Genomic DNA, 19550 nt, shown 5'->3' with positions numbered 1-19550 from the left:
TTTTTGCACTAACACTCACACACTGGATTCAACCCAGCAACTCAAGCCTTTGAATTGAATAAGGTATGTGAGTGCTAGGGCAAAAACATACATGTACACCCCTTTGGGACCAGGGCTGGGGAACACTGCTGTACTGAAAGTCCTCCATCTTCAGAACTTCACTGCTGACGTGCACATTATTGGGATTGTATACAGGGTGAGGAAACCAAGGTGGACATTTGTAATTTGATTGAACTATCCCTTTAATTAGAGTTTCTTTGGAGATACATTTAGTTAGAGGTGCATTTGCTCTAAACATACATTTATTTGATGAAGGTGCTTTTGTCATCTCTTAAGAAGGCTAGGTGAACCTATCTGGATTTAGACTGTCTGCTACTTCAGGTCTAAGTAGGGGTACAACCTATACCACGTGACAATGTAGGACTACTGAAACCATTGTTAGACTTCTTCTTAGCCTTCTTCTTAGGCGCCAGCATGTTTCACAACTTGCCTAGTTAAATAAAGGTTAAATAATATTAAAATATGTACACGCTAAAATAATATAAAAACACATAGGGTGTTCACTCCTTAGGCCCACCTTCCTTTCTGCGTCAGACTTCAGCCTCATGTCTGGGGTGAAACATCTACTTCTGAAAGTACCATGCTTAGATTCATAATGACATTTCAGATTGAACTCTTTGCAAACAGCGACAGTGTCGATGCAAACAAGACACACTGGTTTGAAATGAGAGAAATATGATTAATATATTTTAACAGAACAGGTGGGACTATTAATACAGATATTGGTGATTTTACCACTGGAATCAGATAGAGATTATTATGTTATGGTCATTGAATTGATTAGCCCACTAACCACGTGTTAAATGTGTAGTGTAGCCTACACTGTGTAGGACTATGAATTGGGCAGCTATACGCTATTTGTTAATAGGCTAATTATGTTCTGGCCCGCAGACTAGCTAAAAGCCTAATTGCCAACCCCCGTTGTATATTGTAAAATCAATCTCCCCCTTCACCATCAACATTCAGATAATTCAAACACGTGTGGACATAGTGCTTGAAGGACTCATTGTCTCTGTGAACTGAAATGTTGTTGCCCACCAGTGCCCTCAGAAGAGGAAACAACGATACAATGTAGTCTAAAAACATTGGCTGCAAACTGCACAGATGTGAGATATCAAATTTTAGTCACATGCGCCGAATACAACAGGTGTAGACCTTACAGTGAAATGCTTACTTACGAGCCCCTCACCAACAATGCAGTTAAAACAAATACAGATCAGAAATAAAAGTAACAAGTAATTAAAAGAGCAGCAGTAAAATAACAATAGGGAGACTACATACAGGGGGCGGTACCGGTACAGAGTCAATGTGCAGGGGCATCGGTTAGTTGAGGTAATATGTACATGTAGGTAGAGTTATTAAAGTGACTATGCATAGATGATAACAACAGAGAGTAGAAGTTGTGTAAAGAGGGGGGGGTGGGGGGGGGGGGGGGGGGGGGGGGGGTGGAAGCTGTTTAAAAACCTCTTAGACCTAGACTTGGTGTTCCAGTACCGCTTGCCATGCGGTAGCAGAGAGAACAGTCTATGACTAGGGTGGCTGGAGTCTGACAGTTTTTAGGTCCTTCCTCTGACACCGCCTGGTAGAGGTCCTGGATGGCAGGAAGCTTCTACAGTGTTTCACTGTAGAAGCACTGGTCCTCTTACATTTTAATTCCAGGTTGCATATTACAATATTTAAGGACATATCAGATCTGCTCTGTCCATAACAGTCACACCAAGCAAAGGGTTGGTTGGTATAAGATTGAAATGGGTAAAGAATGTGTCTGTGAAAACCCTATGAAATAGTTCCCCAATACCATATTTTTTTATTTTATTTATTTAACCTTTATTTAACTAGGCAAGTCAGTTAAGAACAAATTCTTATTGTCAATGACGGCCTAAGAACAGTGGGTTAACTGCCTTGTTCAGGTGCAGAATGACAGATTTTTACCTTGTCAATTCAGGGATTCGATTTTGCAACCTTCCCGTTACTAGTCCAACGCTCTAACCATTAGGCTACCTGCCACCCCTGATGTATATATTTAATGAATTACATGAATGGTGACCACAGTCCTTCCAACAATACATTTGAATCGTGTTTTACTGTGATTTTTTTTCCACCCTGCTGCATGTATTCAATGTATTCCATTTCAAATGTGTCTCCCAGTGCAGCTTTACTTCCGGGCTATTATGACACGTCTGTCAGTTTCTTCTATGTTTCTAGGCCTCTAGTACAATGGAAACATATTGTTTTTGGTCACTACCATTCCACAAAAATACCATGCTATTTTTTTTTTTTAATTGTACTACAAATTGTACAGTTCTTCACATCAGAGTGATGCTGCATGCCCTTTGTCTCTCTTGACCATGTCGGGTGGGCCGGGCACAACACACAAAGCTCAAGGCGCGCTCTCCACTTCCCTCTGGTAGCCTGATAATACATCACTCCTGACAGACACAAGCTAAAACTCTTGCATAAATGTAGCAGCCTATACACCTAATCATTAGCGATCTGACATGCTGTATTGCATGGAAACTGTAGACTTCTAACAGCAGCTACATAGTCTAGCTTACTATGGCCCTGTCCCTCTGGCCAGGGTAAACAACATGTTATGTTGTGTATTATATATACAGTATTTCACTTCAAACAGTTTATTTCAATTAATTATACACAAGAGAAGAAGTTGCCCAGCATAAATTCACGTACACACATTTTTTAAATTTTTTGTCATTTAGCAGATGTTCTTATACAGAGTAACAGGACAAATAAGGATTAATTGCCTTGCACAAAGGCACAATGCCAGATTTTTCACCTAGTCGGCTCCGGATTCAAACCAGCAACCTTTCAGTTACTGGCCAAACACTCTTAACCTCTAGGCTACCTGCCACCAGATCAATTAACTTCTTAGTGATCCCTTCCCGCTCGAATCCCGTTAACGGGATTGATTTGACAACATCCAGTGAAATTGCAGCACTCCAAATTCAAAAACAGAAATACTCAAAATAAGAATTCATAAAACATACAAGTGTTATACATCAAAATAAAGCTTAACTTCTTGTTGATCCAGCCGCTGTGTCAGATTTCAAAAACGCTTTACGGCGAAAGCAGACCATGTGATTATCTGAGGACAGCGCCCCGCATACAATCACATGAAAATCAGATAACAACCAGGCAGGTGCGCGACAAAAGTCAGAAATAGCAATATAATTAATGCCTTACCTTTGAAGATATTCTTCTGTTGGCACTTCAAAATGTCCCAGAAACATCACAAATGGCCCTTTTGTTCGATAATGTCCTTCTTTATGTCGCAAAAATTTCCATTTATTTGGCGTGTTTGATTCAGAAATGCACCGGTTCCAACTTGCCCAACATGCCTACAAAGTATCTAATAAGTTACCTATAAACTTGGTCCAAACATTTAAAACAACGTTCCTAATCAAACCTAAAACGTAAATAATCGATAAAATTTAAGACGGAATATACTGTGTTCAATACCGGATAAATACAACGTGAAGCGCATTCCAGTTCACACGCACCAAGAGTCCACTTGGCTTGACACTCACAAAGAACAGCCCTACTTCTTCATTCTCAAAAGAAAAACATCAACCAATTTCTAAAGACTGTTTACATCTAGTGGAAGCCATAAGAACTGCAACCAGGTTCCTATTAAATAGGGCTTCCCATAGAAATCTAATTGAAAACACTGAGCTCAAAAAAAGAAATTCCTGGATGGTTTGTCCTCGGGCTTTCGCCTGCCAAATCAGTTCTGTATACCCACAGACATTATTTTAACAGTTTTAGAAACTTTAGAGTGTTTTCTATCCAAATATATGCATATCCTAGCTTCTGGGCCTGAGTAACAGGCAGTTTACTTTGGGCACGCTTGTCATTCAGATGTCAAAATACTGCCCCCTATACCAAAGAAGTTTTAACTTCAATACAGTTATTCAAATACATTCATCATCAATGACTAACATAATGAATCTAGATTTAAAATACAATTTAATAAACACAAGTAGTCAATTCATAGCCTGTTTATCATTAAACAAAAGTTGTTTACTAATATAAATCATCCAGCCAATCTAATGCTAAAAACAGATTACACCATCTTTATCTGATATACACTGAGTGTACAAAACATTAGGAACACCTTTCTGATATTGAGTTGCACCCCCATTTGTCCTCAGAACAGCCTCAATTCATTGGGGCATTGACTCTCCAAGGTGTTGAGAGCGTTTCACAGGAATGCTGGCCCATGTGGATTCCAATGTTCCCACAATTGTGTCAAGTTGGCTGGGAGTGGATCTCTACTCCGAATAGCTCGTTCCAACAATTGGAATGAGATCTGGTGACTCGGCAGGCCACTGCAGTAAGCTGAATTCACTGTCATGTTCTTGGAACCATTCCTGGACAAGCCTTGTGGCATAATACTGCTGAAAAAATCTATTTGCAGATTGATACACTGCTGCCAGGAAGGGATGCACCTGAGCAAAAAATGAGAAACTGCAGTTGCAGTGGGCTAAGGAATGAAAACACTGGACAATGTGAAAAACATTGCCTCGTCTGATGAATCCCGGTTCCTGTTTCATCCTGATGGGAGGACTAGGTTATGGAGGAAACCACGAGCCCCTGCATCCATGCTGTGTGTCAGCATTGCAAGCTGGTGGTGCGATGGTGTGGGGTGGAGCAACGTTTGAAATGAAGCAACGTTTGAATGCCACATGATATCTAAACATCATCATCCAAGGTCATCTCAATATCTTTACAGTAGAAACTAACAAAACTGACAAGGTGCACACTGATCAGTAAAGTAAAGAGAGGCTAACATTCTATAAAACGCTCCCTTTCCTCTGCACGGTTCTCTCACAGTGAGAAACAACAGGATTTCAATAGAGTGTTCTATGCTTTCTTCATTTGATCCAATTCAACATTGCCAATTATTTTATGAGATGAGAGTGAAGTGTCTAATCTTAGCTGGTCTGAGAGATCTGATGAGGCTTCTCTCCTTTATGTATACTTTGGTGTCTTTTTAAATTGCTCTGTTGAGAGAATATCTTCCCACAGTCAGTGCAGTGGTAAGGCTTCTCTCCAGTGTGTATCCGTTGGTGTATTTTTACATTGCCCAATCGGGAGAAACTCTTGCCACAGTAAGAGCAGAAGTAAGATTTCTCTCCTGTGTGTGTTCTCTGAAGACCTTTTAGCTCCGCTGATGATTTAAAACATTTTCCGTCGTTAGAGCAATAGGAAGGCTTCTCTCCTTTATGTATACCTCGGTGTCTTTTTAAGTGGCTCGGTTGAGAGAAACTCTTCCCACAGTCAGAGCAGGAGTAAGGCTTCTCTCCTGTGTGTGTTCTCTGATGAACTTTTAGCTCAGTTGACGTTGTGAAGCATTTTACACAATAAAAGCAGGAGTAAGGCTTCTGTCCTGTATGTTTACGTTCATGTATTTTTAACTGGCCCAGTTGAGAGAAATTCTTTCCACAGTCAGAGCAGGAGTAAGGTTTCTCTCCTGTGTGCGTTCTCTGATGACCTTTTAGCTCAGCTGTTGTTTTAAAACATTTTCCACAGTCAGAGCAGATGTAAGGCTTCTCTCCTGTATGTACACGTTCATGTAGTTTTATGTGGTCCAGTCGAGAGAAACTTGCCCCACAGTCAGAGCATAAGTAAGGCTTCTCTCCTGTGTGTGTTCTCTGGTGAACTTTTAGATCAGTTGATGTTGTGAAGCCTTTTAAACAATTAGAGCAGGAGTAAGGCTTCTCTCCTGTATGTATACGTTCATGTAGTTTTAAGTTGCCCAGACGAGAGAAACTTGCCCCACAGTCGTAGCAGAAGTAAGGCTTCTCTCCTGTGTGTGTTCTCTGATGAACATTTAGCTCAGTTGATGTTTTGAAGCATTTTATACAATTAGAGCAGGGGTACGGTTTCTCTCCTGTATGCATACGTTCATGTATTTTTAAGTGGCCCAGTCGAGAGAAACTCGCCCCACAGTCAGAGCATAAGTAAGGCTTCTCCCCTGTGTGTGTTCTCTGATGAACTTTTAGCTCAGCTGTTGTTTTAAAGCTTTTTCCACAGTCAGAGCAGTAGTAAGGCTTCTCTCCTGTATGTATACGTTCATGTGTGTTTAAGTTATCCATTCGGGAGAAACTCTTCCCACAGTCAGAGCAGGAGTAAGGCTTTTCTCCCGTGTGTGTTCTCTGATGAACTTTTAGCTTCGTTGATGTTGTAAAGCTCTTCCCACAGTCAGTACAGGAATACAGATTCTCTCCTGTGTGTATTTTTAGATGTATTTTTAGCTTTGATAGAAATGGGAAAATCTCCTCACAATGTGGGCAATGGTGAAACCTCTTAGCTCTGTGATCTTCCTGCTGTTGCTCTCTGGATGTGGAGAATGTACCAACATGGTCTCCTGTGTGAACAACATCAGAAGAACCAGTCAGTGTGTGTGATATACATGTCAATCAAATGTATTTTATGAAGCCCTTTTTACATCAGCAGTTATCACAAAGTGTTCTACAGAAAGCAGAAACCCAGCCTAAAACACCAAAGAGTAAGCAATGCAGATGTAGAAGCACAGTGGATAGGAAAAACTCCCTAGAAAGCAGGAACCTAGGAAGAAACGTAGAGAGTAACAAGGCTCAAGGGGGTGGTCCTCTTCCTAATGTAATTGGTGACATGTATCCATATCAATAGGCTGTACAACACAAAAAGAGAATACAACTATTCTAAAAGGGGGTACGAGTCAAAAGGTACAAAAGGAGTGAAAATGATGAGCTATTTCATCCTCCACAAGGTTTAGTCACTACACAGACTCATTCTACAGCAGCGTTTCATGCAGAGGGGAATTGGGACAAACAACAAACTTAGTTAGAACCTGCTCTTACCATGAGAAACAGATTTACCAATCTCCTCCTCCTCCTCTTCATCTTTATTGTTGACATTCAACTCCAGTGTTTGACTGCAGTCTTCCAACTTCACTGATGCCATCTCTGGATCCTGCAGTGCAAACTGGGCTCCACTGTCACAATCAGGACCCAGTGACTGTAGGTTTGGACTCAGTGTGGAAGGAGAGAGGCAGGCTGGGTTTGTCCTCACTGTTGATATTACCGGCCTCAGACTTAATCTGAGTCGGCCAGTAGTAATAAAGAGACACGGACACAAAGTTAATCTTGACAGTTCTGGTACTTTCTTTATTCTCTAAAAATATATTATACACTGCTCAAAAAAAATAAAGGGAACACTTAAATAACACAATGTAACTCCAAGTCAATCACACTTCTGTGAAATCAAAACATCAGCCATCAGCCTTCCCTTTATTTTTTTGAGCAGTGTATTTCTTAATGTTCAATTATCTAAGTCACATGTGTCAAACTCAAGGCCCGCGGGCCAGATGTGGCCCGCCAGGTCATTTTATGTGGCCCGCGAGAGCTTAAAAGTTTTGAGTGTCTAAAAATAAATACCAAAAAATAAATTAAGAGCGTGCTTTGACCAAAAACTACATTCCCACAATGCCTTTCGACTACGCTAGCCACGGCAGTGTCCATGCCAACGAGTGGAATTGAGATATAAATAATGATCCCAAAATGTCCAGAAAGAGAAAAGTTGATGCAGACGGAAGACTGTTTCAAGAAAGATGGGAAGGCGAATACTTGTTTGCGCTTCAAGGAGAAAGACCGGTATGTCTTTTGTGTTACGAGGCGGTGTCGGTTGTCAAAGAGTACAATCTGCGTCGACATTTTGACACCAAACACGGAGCTAAGTACGCTAAAGCTAGCCTTCAAGAAAAGCAACAAATTGCCCAAGAATTAAAAGGCAAACTGCGGTCGCAGCAGAGTTTGTTCATGAAATCCACAGCCAAAAACGAGGCCGCGGTGAAAGCTAGCTTCATTGTGGCTGAAGAAATCGCCCACGCTTCCAAGTCTTTTTCAGAGGGAGCGTTTTTGAAGCAGTGCATGCTGAAGGTCTGTGAGCAGGTGTGTCCCGACCAGTTACAGACTTTTAAAAATGTCAGTTTATCAAGAAACACCATCGTCGACCGAGTGAAGGAACTAGCAGAAAATCTTACAACACAGCTGGCCGAGGAGACACGCAGCTACACAGCTTTTTCATTAGCTGTTGATGAAAGCACAGATAACACGGACACAGCGCAGTTATCAATTTTTATTAGAGGCGTAAAGTCGGACCTCTCTATCACTGAGGAGCTGTTGGATGTGGCTGCAATGCATGGGACCACGACGGGACAGAACATTTTTGATGCGGTAGAGAAGTCCGTAAGTAAAAATGCATTGCAGTGGGAAAACTTGGTAGGATTAACTACAGACGGTGCACCGGCAATGTGTGGAGGAAAAGTGGGCTTGGTTGGACTAATGAAGGGGAAAATGCAAAAAATGAACTGTCACACGCCTTTGATAACGTATCATTGCATTATCCATCAAGAAGCTTTGTGTGGGAAGGTGCTGGGGATGGAGGACATTGTGACCACAGTCATGAAAACAGTGAACTTCATTCGGGCGCGTGGCCTGAATCACCGTCAGTTCCAGCAGTTTTTGCTGGAGATGGGCTCGGAACACGGGGATGTGCTGTACCATACAGAAGTGCGGTGGCTGAGTAGGAGCAAAGTCCTCAAGCGATTTTTCGAGCTCAGGAAAGACATTGCTCTTTTTATGCAGAGTAAAGGAAAACTCATGTCTGAACTATCAGATCCAAAGTGGATGTGTGACTTTGCTGTGTTGTGTGACATAACCGACCATCTCGCCCAGCTGAATCAGAAGCTGCAGGGACGCAAACAAGTCATCACGCAGATGTCCGACACGATCACGGCTTTCCAGCGTAAATTGGACTTATGGATGTGGCAAGTGAAACAGGACAATCTTGTTCACTTTCCTGTTTGTCAGAGCATGTCAGCCTCATTTCCCGAGACTTTTTCATGTGCTCAGTTGGCTACCAAACTGAGCTGGTTAAAGACTGAGTTTGATCGGCGCTTCTCTGACTTCAGAGCACAACAGTCTGGCTTTGACATCTTTGCCAATCCTTTCACCACCGATGTCTGCACTGCACCCCAACACCTTCAGATGGAGCTAATTGAGCTTCAAAGCGACAGTGGCCTGAGAGCAAAGTTTCAGGATGCTACAATCCAGGACTTTTACCGTCTGCTGCCTCCTGGTTTGATGCCACAGCTTCGACTTCATGCTGCCCGTGTTCTGTCCATGTTTGGGAGCACCTATCTGTGCGAACAGTTTTTTTCCATAATGAATCTGAACAAAAACAAGCACAGATCACGCCTCACGGATGACAACCTCCATGCTGTTCTACGCATTGCCTCAGCACAGGACCTAAAACCAGACATTGACACACTGGTAACGGGAAAACGGTGTCAGACATCTGGTCAGAAAACACACAGGCAAGCATTTTTTTTTAAACTTAATTAAAATATAATAAAATGTAATTCAACCAAGAAGAAGAACAGTTAAACTGTGTGCAATTTAATGATTGTGCTTGCATTTTGTTTTGTGTTTATCATTTTCAGAACATGATCAATCGATAGTAGAGAGAGAATCCACTTGGTGTGTTCAAGGACAGGCAGCATCTCCTCATCAAAGACTAACCGAAAAACTTGACCAATATAGTTGTGAACTGAGTCAACCTTTATTTTGGTATTTTTAGTTGATTACATATTATTTATGTGTAGCTGCTGTAGTAATTATTTAATGTTTGCAGGTTTATGTGTGTATGCAGACAAATTGTCATCAAACCATCAGTTGGGTGCACGGCTGTGTGCAGCCTTTTTTTGTAAAATGCTACATGTGTCATACATGTTCTTTGCAGCTAAGTTTTATGTTATTTTTCTTTATTCACTTGGACAGTTTGATCCTTCATTAATGGAGTTATGTGGGTTTTCATAAGCTGACAAAATTTAAAAGGATTTATGTTAGAGCTACAAGCAAACATATATTTTCTATGCAACTGTAATTGTCACTTGAATAAGTTATAATAAATAATGAGTTATTTAACATTAAGGAGGAGTTACATTTATTTTACATTACATTCGATTACATTTATAAGTTACATCTGGCCCTTTGAGGACAGCCATTATGCTGATGTGGCCCTCGGTGAAAATGAGTTTGACACCCCTGATCTAAGTCGTCTACTGGCTGCACCGGGTAACAGTGTATTGGGAAAGTATTCAGATCCCTTGACCTTTTCCACATTGTTGCATTACAGCGTTTTTCTAAAATGATTCAAATATTTTTTCCCCTCATCAATCTACACACAATACCCCATAATGACATCACAATACCCCACAATGACAAAGTAAAACTGTCTTTTTTTATGTTTGCAAATTCAAAAAATTATAATAACTGAAATATCCCATTTACATAAGTATTCAGACCCTTTACTCAGTAATTTATTGAAGCCCCTTTGGTAGCGATTACAGCCTCGAGTCTTCTTGGGTATGACACTACAAGCTTGGCACACCTGTGTTTGGGGATTTTCTCCCATTCTTCTCTGCAGATCCTCTCAAGCTCTGTCAGGTTGGATGGGAGCGTCGCTGCACATCTATTTTCAGGTCTCTCCAGAGATTTTCGAATGGGTTCAAGTCCGGTCTCTGGTTGGGCCACTCAAGGACATTGAGAATTGTCCTGATGCCACTCCTGCGTTGTCTTGGCTGTGTGTTTAGGGTCATTGTCCTGTTGGAACGTGAACCTCCGCCCATGTCAGAGGTCCTGAGCCCTCTGGAGCAGGTTTTCATTAAGGATCTCTCTGTACTTTTCTCTGTTCATCTTTCCCCTCGATCCTGACTAGTCTTCAAGGCCCTGCCGCTGAAAAACATCCCCACAGCATGATGTTGCCACCACCATAATTCCCCGTAGGGATAGTGCCAGGTTTCCTCCAGACATCACGCTTGGCATTCAGGCCAAAGAGTTCAATCTTGATTTCATCCAACCAGAGAATCTTGCTTCTCATGGTCAGAGTCCTTTAGGTGCCTTTTGGCAAACTCCAAGTCGGCTGTCATGTGCCTTTTACCGAGGGGTGGCTTCTGTCTGGCCACTCTACCATAAAGGCCTAATTGGTGGAGTAATGCAGAGATGGTTGTCCTTCTCCCATCTCCGCAGAGGATCTCTGGAGCTCGGTCAGAGTGACCATCGGGTTCTTGGTCACCTCCCTGACTAAGGCCCTTCTCCCCAGATTGTTCAGTTTGGCCGGCCGACCAGCTATTGGCTGAGTCTTGGTAGTTCCAAACTTCTTCCATTAGAGAATGATGGAGGACACCGTGTTCTTGGGGACCTTCAAAGCTGCAGAAATGTTTTGCTACCCTTCCCCAGATCTGTGCCTCGACACAATCCTGTCACAGAGCTCTACAGACAATTCCTTCGACCTCATGGCTTGATTTTTGCACTCACATGCCCTGTCAACTGTGGGACCTTACATAGACAGGTGCGTGCCTTTCCAAATCATATCCAATTCATTGAATTTACCACAGGTGAACTCCAAGTTATAGAAACAGCTCAAGGATGATCAATGGAAACAGGAAGCAAATGTTTTCACTTTGTCATGAGGATTATTTATATTTTTTATCAATTTTAGAATAAGGCTGTAACGTAACATATGGAAAAAGTCAAGGGATCTGAATACTTCCCGAATGCTCTGTACATCATCCACTCACTATCACAAGGGTTAATAATGACAGACTCCTTTCATAGAACAAAACTGGTGTCAAACCATGTAAGTCTCAGTAGCATGAAATAACATTACTTTCTCATTGAAACAATTCTACTGCAAATTTCATTCACAGTGGGAAGTTGGAACGAATAACAAACTTAGTTAGAACCTGCTCTTACCATGAGAAACAGATTTACCAATCTTCTCCTCCTCTTCTTCATCTTTAATGTTGACATTCAGTTCCAGTGTTTGACTGCAGTCTTCCAGCTTCACTGATGCCATCTCTGGCTCCTGCAGTGCAAACTGGGCTCCACTGTCACAATCAGGACCCGGTGACTGTAGGTTTGGACTCCCTGTGGAAGGAGAGAGGCAGGCTGGGTTTGTCCTCACTATTGATGTTACTGGCCTCAGACTTAATTCTAGTCGGCCAGTATAAATAAAAGAGAAACAGACACAAAAGTTAGTCTTGACAGTTCTGGCATTTTCTAAAAATATATTAAATTTCTGCTTGTTCAATTATCCAAGTCAGTGTTTGACTTGAAATAGGTGCCGGTACTGTGCACTGCAGGAGCTCCACAATACTTTTGAGTTAATATTCTATAAGAGGAACATGAGCTCAAGCAGTAGACATTTGAGGTGCCGGTACTCTGCTCCGGTGAATTCCAGTCCAAGTCAAGCACTGATCTCATTTCAATGGATCAGGTAGCTAAGCACCGACAACATATACAATTAATTAAACAAACTAATTCGCATTAGACACAAAGTAATTTAAAAATTAGGTTATGCGACTTAAGTGCACTTAATATATAGTAGATATACTGAAATTTACATACACTCATAAATGACAAAAACCATGTATTACAAGGTTGCAGCTTGTTTGTACTATGTACTATTTTCCTGAATAACCTTGTCTTCAATATATTGTTACAATACAAAACCAATAGCATTTCCGTTCACACCATACTAACATTTATAAAGTTTGAAACGACTGAATGTGTCTGAATATTACTACACATGTCGAAAACGGATAATTACTTTCAGCTTCAAAACAGTACTGCAACCGTAAAATTGTCTCTCTCTGCTGCACCCGCACTGCCTGGACTGACGTCCGTTAACCCAGACCGAGTGGGCGCCGCCATTGTTCCAACTCGTGAATTTTACACAAAACCAATCATGCAAAACGAACTCAGAAATATCAAATAAATGTATTCTTTATGAAATTACCTTGAGAAAAGTATGTACATCCACTCAGACAAACCAAGTCTCTAGTTAACGTTATGTAACTAACTTATCAAGTAGTTATCACGTTCTTCATTCTGTTTGACACAAAAACAACACATCAAACCTTAACCAAACGTGATATTACATTAATAGATTTGTTACCTAGCATGGCATGACATGTTCTTTCGATATTATACATTTTAAACATTCTATTACATACCTGTAGTAATAAATAGAAACGGACACAAAGGTTATCTTCTCGACTGTACCGTTCTGGCGCTTTCTCTACACTGAAGAATGGTGCGCTTCTGTCCGGAACTTCCTGTTCTCCCACTAACACCGTCCGTACGTTCCGGGATCCTTGGGATGGCCCTGCCCCATTACATGGAAGGCGGTTGGTTCCACTGACTCCTCCTCCTACCGGACACAGGATCGTAAGAAAAGCCGTGCGTGAAACATGTAACGTAACCGTAAAAAATAAATATGTAAACGTACTATGTTACGACCATGAATGAACATTTACACAAATGTTTACTTTACGTCTCCCTTTACTCGGTTACAGATCTTTTTTATATGTACAAACTTTTGTCTGGAATGTGGCATCTGCAAAACCGAATGTAGCTAGTCAATCAAGCAACTCTGCCCAGACGTTAGAGTTGCTTTGCAGATTCCGGTTTAATTTCCAAAATAAAAGTCTAGATCTTGTTTTAGAACGGCATTCGATAACGAAGTTGTACCAGTAGAGGACGTAGTATAGGCTTGGGCCTTCAGCAAATGACTTGTGTGAGAATTATATAATAAAGACACAGAAGAGCATTGTCTAGAAAAACCGCCTGAGCTGCAAAACAGAAAGTAAATATGATTTAGGCTAGGCCTATTCCACTATCTAAATATGCCATGATGTTGTGTGTTATTTAATGGCCATATAATTGCATAATGTATTTGTATAGCCATGCGGGGCTAATGAATCATGTAACCTTATGAATCACACTATTTCTACTATTTGGGAGAACGGACATACATTAGGCATTTTGATTGTTGTATTTGCGAATTCCACTCTGTATGTAGGCTTGTTATAGTCATTTGCGTTGCACAACCCCATCACGTAGAGGCTATATCCATATCAATAAATGAGACAAAACAAAATATTGATTAAGTTTTGGCTACAGTGGCGATTTTAGCATGTAAATCTTGGTGGGACAAAAAAATACATAAATTGGGATGCGTGCCAGCAAAGCCACTACACAACAATACAAAACATTACATTAATTGCACTAGAACGGTGCAAAACGGTGCCCACAAACTGTAAGGGCCACATAAAGCTGTCCCAACATCTTACCACTGCTACACCTGGCTATCAGCGGAGCCTTGTCTGGCAGCGAAACAGTTCATTCAATCTCATTTACTGCCTTTTAAAAAAACATAGCTGATATGACTGACTTGCTTAAACAAATGTGGTTTCTAATGACAATTGAGATGTACAAACTATTGCATAAGGGAACGACAAGCGGGATAAGAGGCAATCCGTAATTTCGATTAAGACATTAATGAGCGAGCTAGGATGGACGTAGTCAATATAAGTATTTGTTTAGCACTTTTGAAATGTACAGCGACAGAATTCAGAACATGGGCCGTTCTTACAGTGTTCTCCCTGTACACCAAGTCAGAACCGTAGGATAAATAAAGGGGGCATAAAATCAGACATTGAAAGCTCTTACAAAATTCGATGATTACATTTCTCTAAAACAGGTTATATGCTACATGTGCACCACCAAATCAGAACAGTAGGCAAAATGAAGAGGGGTAAATAGACCAAAGTATTAGGGTGAGGCACATGGGCTACTAACATCTTACTACACAACATACACTTAAAATTACTTTCTTAGCTACAGTATACATATCTCCCTGGCATATTACATTATTTATGCAGCAGCATTCAAGACATTTTTGGACTCACCTTCTTGTGCTGTGCTCACTTGAACAGGAAGGTGGCACAGCGGTCCTCCGTGGGCAAATTTTGTCATCAAAGTCTGGCATTCTCTGGATTTATGGTGCTTTCAAGACAACTGGGAACTCGGAAAAAACAAGGTCAAATCATGATGACATCCCTGATTTTCATGTCGTAGCGCTAGAAAGAGGCCTGAGTTCCCGATTTACAATTCCGAGTTGGATGACTGTTCAAAACGTATCTCCCAGTTGGAGCTCGTTTTTTCAGAAATTCCCAGTTGTTCTGAACTCACAGAAGGCAAGTTTTCGCAGTTCCGAGTTAACAGTTGTTTTGAGTGCGGCACTAATCATGCTTCATTGGCAGCACGGCTAATGTTGAATGTTTATCATTTTAAACTTGGAAAAAAGACCCTTAATCCCAGATTTGGGAGCACACAGCCACTGTCACTGATTCCTTCCAAACCACTCATTGTTGAATTTGAGATTTCAAACTTGTTGTGTAATGTTTGTCCAATGGCCGATGAGAACCGATACGTTTTAGCTATAATTTCTCTTCATATGACAAGGATTAATAAGGATTTGCCAGTAGATTGTCGACTTGATTCATGATGATGACTGCTAACTAAGATTTTGTCCAATCAAAGCTACTATAGACATAACGTGATTTTACATAATTTTATCTGGGGCCAATGACCTTGAGGCTTCTTGGATGGGCACTTCTAATGTAACTTTATTGCAGCAGCCAAGGGGCTAGAATTTTCGATGTCTCCCCTTATATTTGGCGGTGAAAAAGTCCCCATGAGTGACAGAACACTGAGCCAATCATGGCTCTGCTCCACCTGCCCTGAATGACGGGTCGCCACTGTATCTGCATAATATCTAACAAGCGGGACAAGGGCAAGGAAAACATATGAAATGCTGATGCACAATCTGAATAAGTGACAGCAAACTTGGCTGCCCGCTGCAAGTTGAGGACAGTTTACATACACTTAGGTTGGTGTCATTAAAACTTGTTTTTCAACCACTCCACAAATTTCTTGTTAACAAACTATAGTTTTGGCAAGTCGGTTAGGACATCTACTTTGTGGATGACACAAGTAATTTTTCCAACAATTGTTAACAGACAGATTATTTCACTTATAACTCACTGTATCACAACTCCAGTGGGTCAGAAGTTTACATACACTAAGTTGACTGTGCCTTTAAACAGCTGAATAATTATGTACATAAGGTATTTCTGTTTTATTTTTTATACATTTGGAAAAAGGTCTAAAAAACAGTTTTCGCTTTGTCATTATGCTGTATTGTGTGCATACATATCAATTTTAGAATAAGGCTGTAAAGTAACAAAATGTGTAAAATGTCAAGGGGTCTGAATATTTTCCAAATACTCTGCAAGACATGGCAGAGCCAGGGTGAAATTCCCCTTTAACCTGTGGTTGTTGGCTTTTTTCAATGCAGGATTTTACATGCAGGAGTTAGTCCGTAGCGGGGTGTGTCTGGTTTTGGGGAGGGACATATGGCGAAGCGGAAGTGCTGTTCGAGTCTGATGCTCCTGGTTGAGTAAAATTGGTAAGAATGAATGGAAGGCCTCCCTAGTGGCGCAGTGGTCTAAGGCAGTGCCACTAGAAATCCTGGTGTCTGTGTCCGTTTCCAATGTATTACGTTTTAATATCGAAAGAACATGCCATAACATGCTAGGTAACAAATACGTCAAGGTATTATCACGTTTGTTAAAGTTTTTTTGTGCTATTTTTGGGTCAAACCGCGTGAGTGAACGTGATTACTTTTTTTCAAGTCACATAGTTACTGACTTTGGGTCAGTCTGAGTGGATGTATATCATTTCGTCAAGGTAATTTCATAAAGGATCAATTTATTTGAGATTACTGGGTTCGTTTTACATGTCGTTTTTGGTTTTGTTATAAAATGGTGGCTCCTACTAGGTCAGCGTCAACGGACTTGGAGCAGAGGGTGGAGCAGAGAAAATTTCACGGTTGAACTACTGTTTTGAAGCTAAATGTAATGATTATCAGTTTTCTACGTGTACTAATATTCAGAGACATTCAGTTGTTTCTGTCTATCTGTAAATGTTACTATGGTGTGAACTGAAATACTATTGGTTTTTGATTTAAATAATACAGTGAAGACAAGGTTATTCAGGAAAATAGTACATAGTGCTGCCTAAAACATACTGCAACCGTGTACAAATTTTTGGGGGAGTAATTTATGCATTTATGTGAATTCAGAAATCTACTATAGATTAAGTGCATTCAAGTTCTATAGCCTAATTTAAAGTGTATACTTTGTCTAATGTGATTTAATTAATGTTTCATGATCTCATGAATTCAGTGCTTGACTTGGACAGGAGCTCACCGGAGCTGAGTACCAGCACCTCACATTTCTACTGTTTGAGCTCATGTTCCTCTTATAGAATATTAGCTCAACGGTGTTGTCGAGCTCCTGCACCTAAATATAAACCATATTTTTAAAGAATAAAGAAAGTGCCAGAACTGTCAAGAGTAACTTTTGTATCCGTTTGTCTTTATTACTACAGACCGACTCAGATTAAGCCTGAGGCTGGTAACATCAACAGTGAGGACAGACCCAGCATACCTCTTATTGGGAATTTTCCAGTAAATGTGTGCACATTATACATCTTAGAGTAGTCAGCAGAATAAGTGCACTCTATATGTGTGTCTAGGTCATTAGGCACCATTAAACATGCACCTGTCTTGAGAGTGGGCATGTCTGTTTATTTTTGTACCATTGCTATGGCCTAATATTTACTGTTGCTATGGTTACACCACAAATGCAATCTATGCCCTACATGCACCTGTCTTGGGAGTGGGCGTGTCTGTTTATTTTTGTACTATTGCTATGGCCTAATATTTACTGTTACTATGGTTACACCACGAATGGAATCTATGTCTTAATGTGAAACCAAGCTAGAATTAGTGCAAGGCAAAAAGATAAGAGTGGCTAAATGCCAGAGGGGATGAAACATTAACATAAAGAGGAGTTACTATGTGTGTGACGTAAAGAGGAAAACTGTATAAAAAAGTTTGTGCCAAGACTGGAAAGACATTGACTGAATATTTTCACGACACTCTCTCCTTCCACACTGAGTCCAAACCTACAGTCACTGGGTCCTGATTGTGACAGTGGAGCCCAGTTTGCACTGCAGAATCCAGAGATGGCATCAGTGAAGCTGGAAGACTGCAGTCAAACACTGGAGCTGAATGTCAACATTAAAGATGAAGAAGAGGAGGAGAAGATTGGGAAATCTGTTTCTCATGGTAAGAGCAGGTTCTAAGTTTGTGTTTTTCATTCCATCTGTGCATGAAAAGTTGCTGTAGAACTGTTTCATGATGAACTGTTTCAATGAGAAGGTAGATGTTATTTCATGCTACTGCCTATGGATGCATGATATATTGGTGAACATATCGGATGTTTAGTTTAACGCCGATGTCAAAGCTGACGTGCAAACCCATATAACTTAGGTACAGGACGTAATGAAGTCACGTGAAATTTTGCGCTACACGTGCAACACAGCATTCCTAACCTAGCCCAACATGTCTGCTGTGTGGATCGAGCAGTCGTTTGAAAGAGTAAGAACATATCAGTGAAACAAAGGCGAAATCCATTAAAGCCAAGATAATGGAATTCATTGCCCTTGACAATCAACCGTTCTCTGTCGTGGGTGATGTTGGCTTTCGCCGACTGGTACACAACCAAGTGCGCTATTTCCCGATGTTGCCCTACCGGAGGAATACAGTAATAGCGTCACTGCTATTAGCTTCACGACATACATACTATGAAACGCCGTTTGGGTCTTTGCCTGTCAAAAAAGATACAGTTGCACTGTCAAAACGGTTAAAAAAAAGTCTGCAAACACCGGCCACGAACTATGTGTTCACAATACCGCGTTGGTAATAAAGCATAATTTGTTCTAACGCAACTTTTGGGGTAGGTAGCTTTAGCTTGGTACCTTAGCTAGCACCAATACAACCAGCCAATTACCAGTAGAAACTGCAGTCATTTTCATTATTCTTAGCAATGATTTAGGAATCCTTGTGAGTAAGTATTAGCTAGGTTGCCACTTTTTGTTCGCCTATTGAAAATGAACTTCAATTCATGAAAATAAATAGCTAGCGAGCTACTTAACCTTTTGCCCAAAGCTTCCGTTAGAAGTGACGCTCGACAGGACCGGGTTATGTGTTGTGAAGCTAGCCACAATAAGGATTAGACACAAAAGTGGAATTTGCCGTTTGTCTTCAAAATAAAAGTATGTAAGTGACAGTGGTGCAAATGAATACAAATAGCAGAATTATGCCACACTTTTATTTTTTAACCCCAAAGTCCACTATTGTGGTTAATCCTTATTGTGGCTAGCAACTGAAACAGATTTTGTCGGTTTGCTATGTTTTTGGGGAAGTACATTGTTTGCATAGCAAACCGACAAAATCTGTTTCAGTTGCTAGCCACAATAAGGATTTAGCTAGCTTTTTTAAATGGCCAGCACTTTTTTAATGGCCAGCACTGTAGGTGCACGAGACAACTAGCATCATAACATGTGTAGTGATGAATCGTTGACATATGAAATACAAGTGATAGTGTAATCAATGTGTAATAACTATGTAATTTTTTTTATGAATGCGTAAAATACAAAATATGACGGGCA

The 19550-nt window shown here is 40.7% G+C and overlaps 3 protein-coding genes across 4 annotated transcripts in view; 2 read left to right on the top strand and 1 right to left on the bottom strand.

Annotated features, from left to right (window-relative positions):
- Positions 1–19550, top strand: part of LOC129860138 (oocyte zinc finger protein XlCOF22-like) — a 231117-nt gene that overhangs the window by 55511 nt on the left and 156056 nt on the right. The gene's annotated exons all lie outside the window — the stretch shown is intronic.
- LOC129860166 (zinc finger protein 658B-like) lies at positions 1495–19084 on the bottom strand. Of its 2 annotated transcripts, none has more exons than XM_055930528.1 (6): positions 14879–19084; positions 13142–13338; positions 12925–13016; positions 11880–12053; positions 6924–7162; positions 1495–6448 (listed from the first exon to the last, which is right to left on the bottom strand). In XM_055930528.1, the coding sequence occupies exons 5-6, from the start codon at positions 7024–7026 to the stop codon at positions 5013–5015; spliced, it is 1539 nt and encodes a 512-aa protein (XP_055786503.1). In that variant the 5' UTR covers positions 7027–7162; positions 11880–12053; positions 12925–13016; positions 13142–13338; positions 14879–19084; the 3' UTR covers positions 1495–5012. The 2 variants fall into 2 exon arrangements, with proteins under 2 accessions (XP_055786503.1, XP_055786504.1); XM_055930529.1 differs by having other exon boundaries at positions 13191–13338.
- LOC129860149 (general transcription factor II-I repeat domain-containing protein 2B-like) lies at positions 7406–10055 on the top strand. The gene is made up of 2 exons (XM_055930495.1): positions 7406–9439; positions 9566–10055. Exons 1-2 carry the CDS (start codon positions 7623–7625, stop codon positions 9570–9572), a joined length of 1824 nt encoding a protein of 607 aa, XP_055786470.1. The 5' UTR covers positions 7406–7622; the 3' UTR covers positions 9573–10055.

This window comes from Salvelinus fontinalis, chromosome 7 (genome assembly GCF_029448725.1).
Source record: "Salvelinus fontinalis isolate EN_2023a chromosome 7, ASM2944872v1, whole genome shotgun sequence".
Lineage (NCBI taxonomy): Eukaryota > Metazoa > Chordata > Actinopteri > Salmoniformes > Salmonidae > Salvelinus > Salvelinus fontinalis.
Note: the sequence above shows the minus strand (reverse complement) of the source record. Positions and strands in the feature narration are given on the sequence as shown.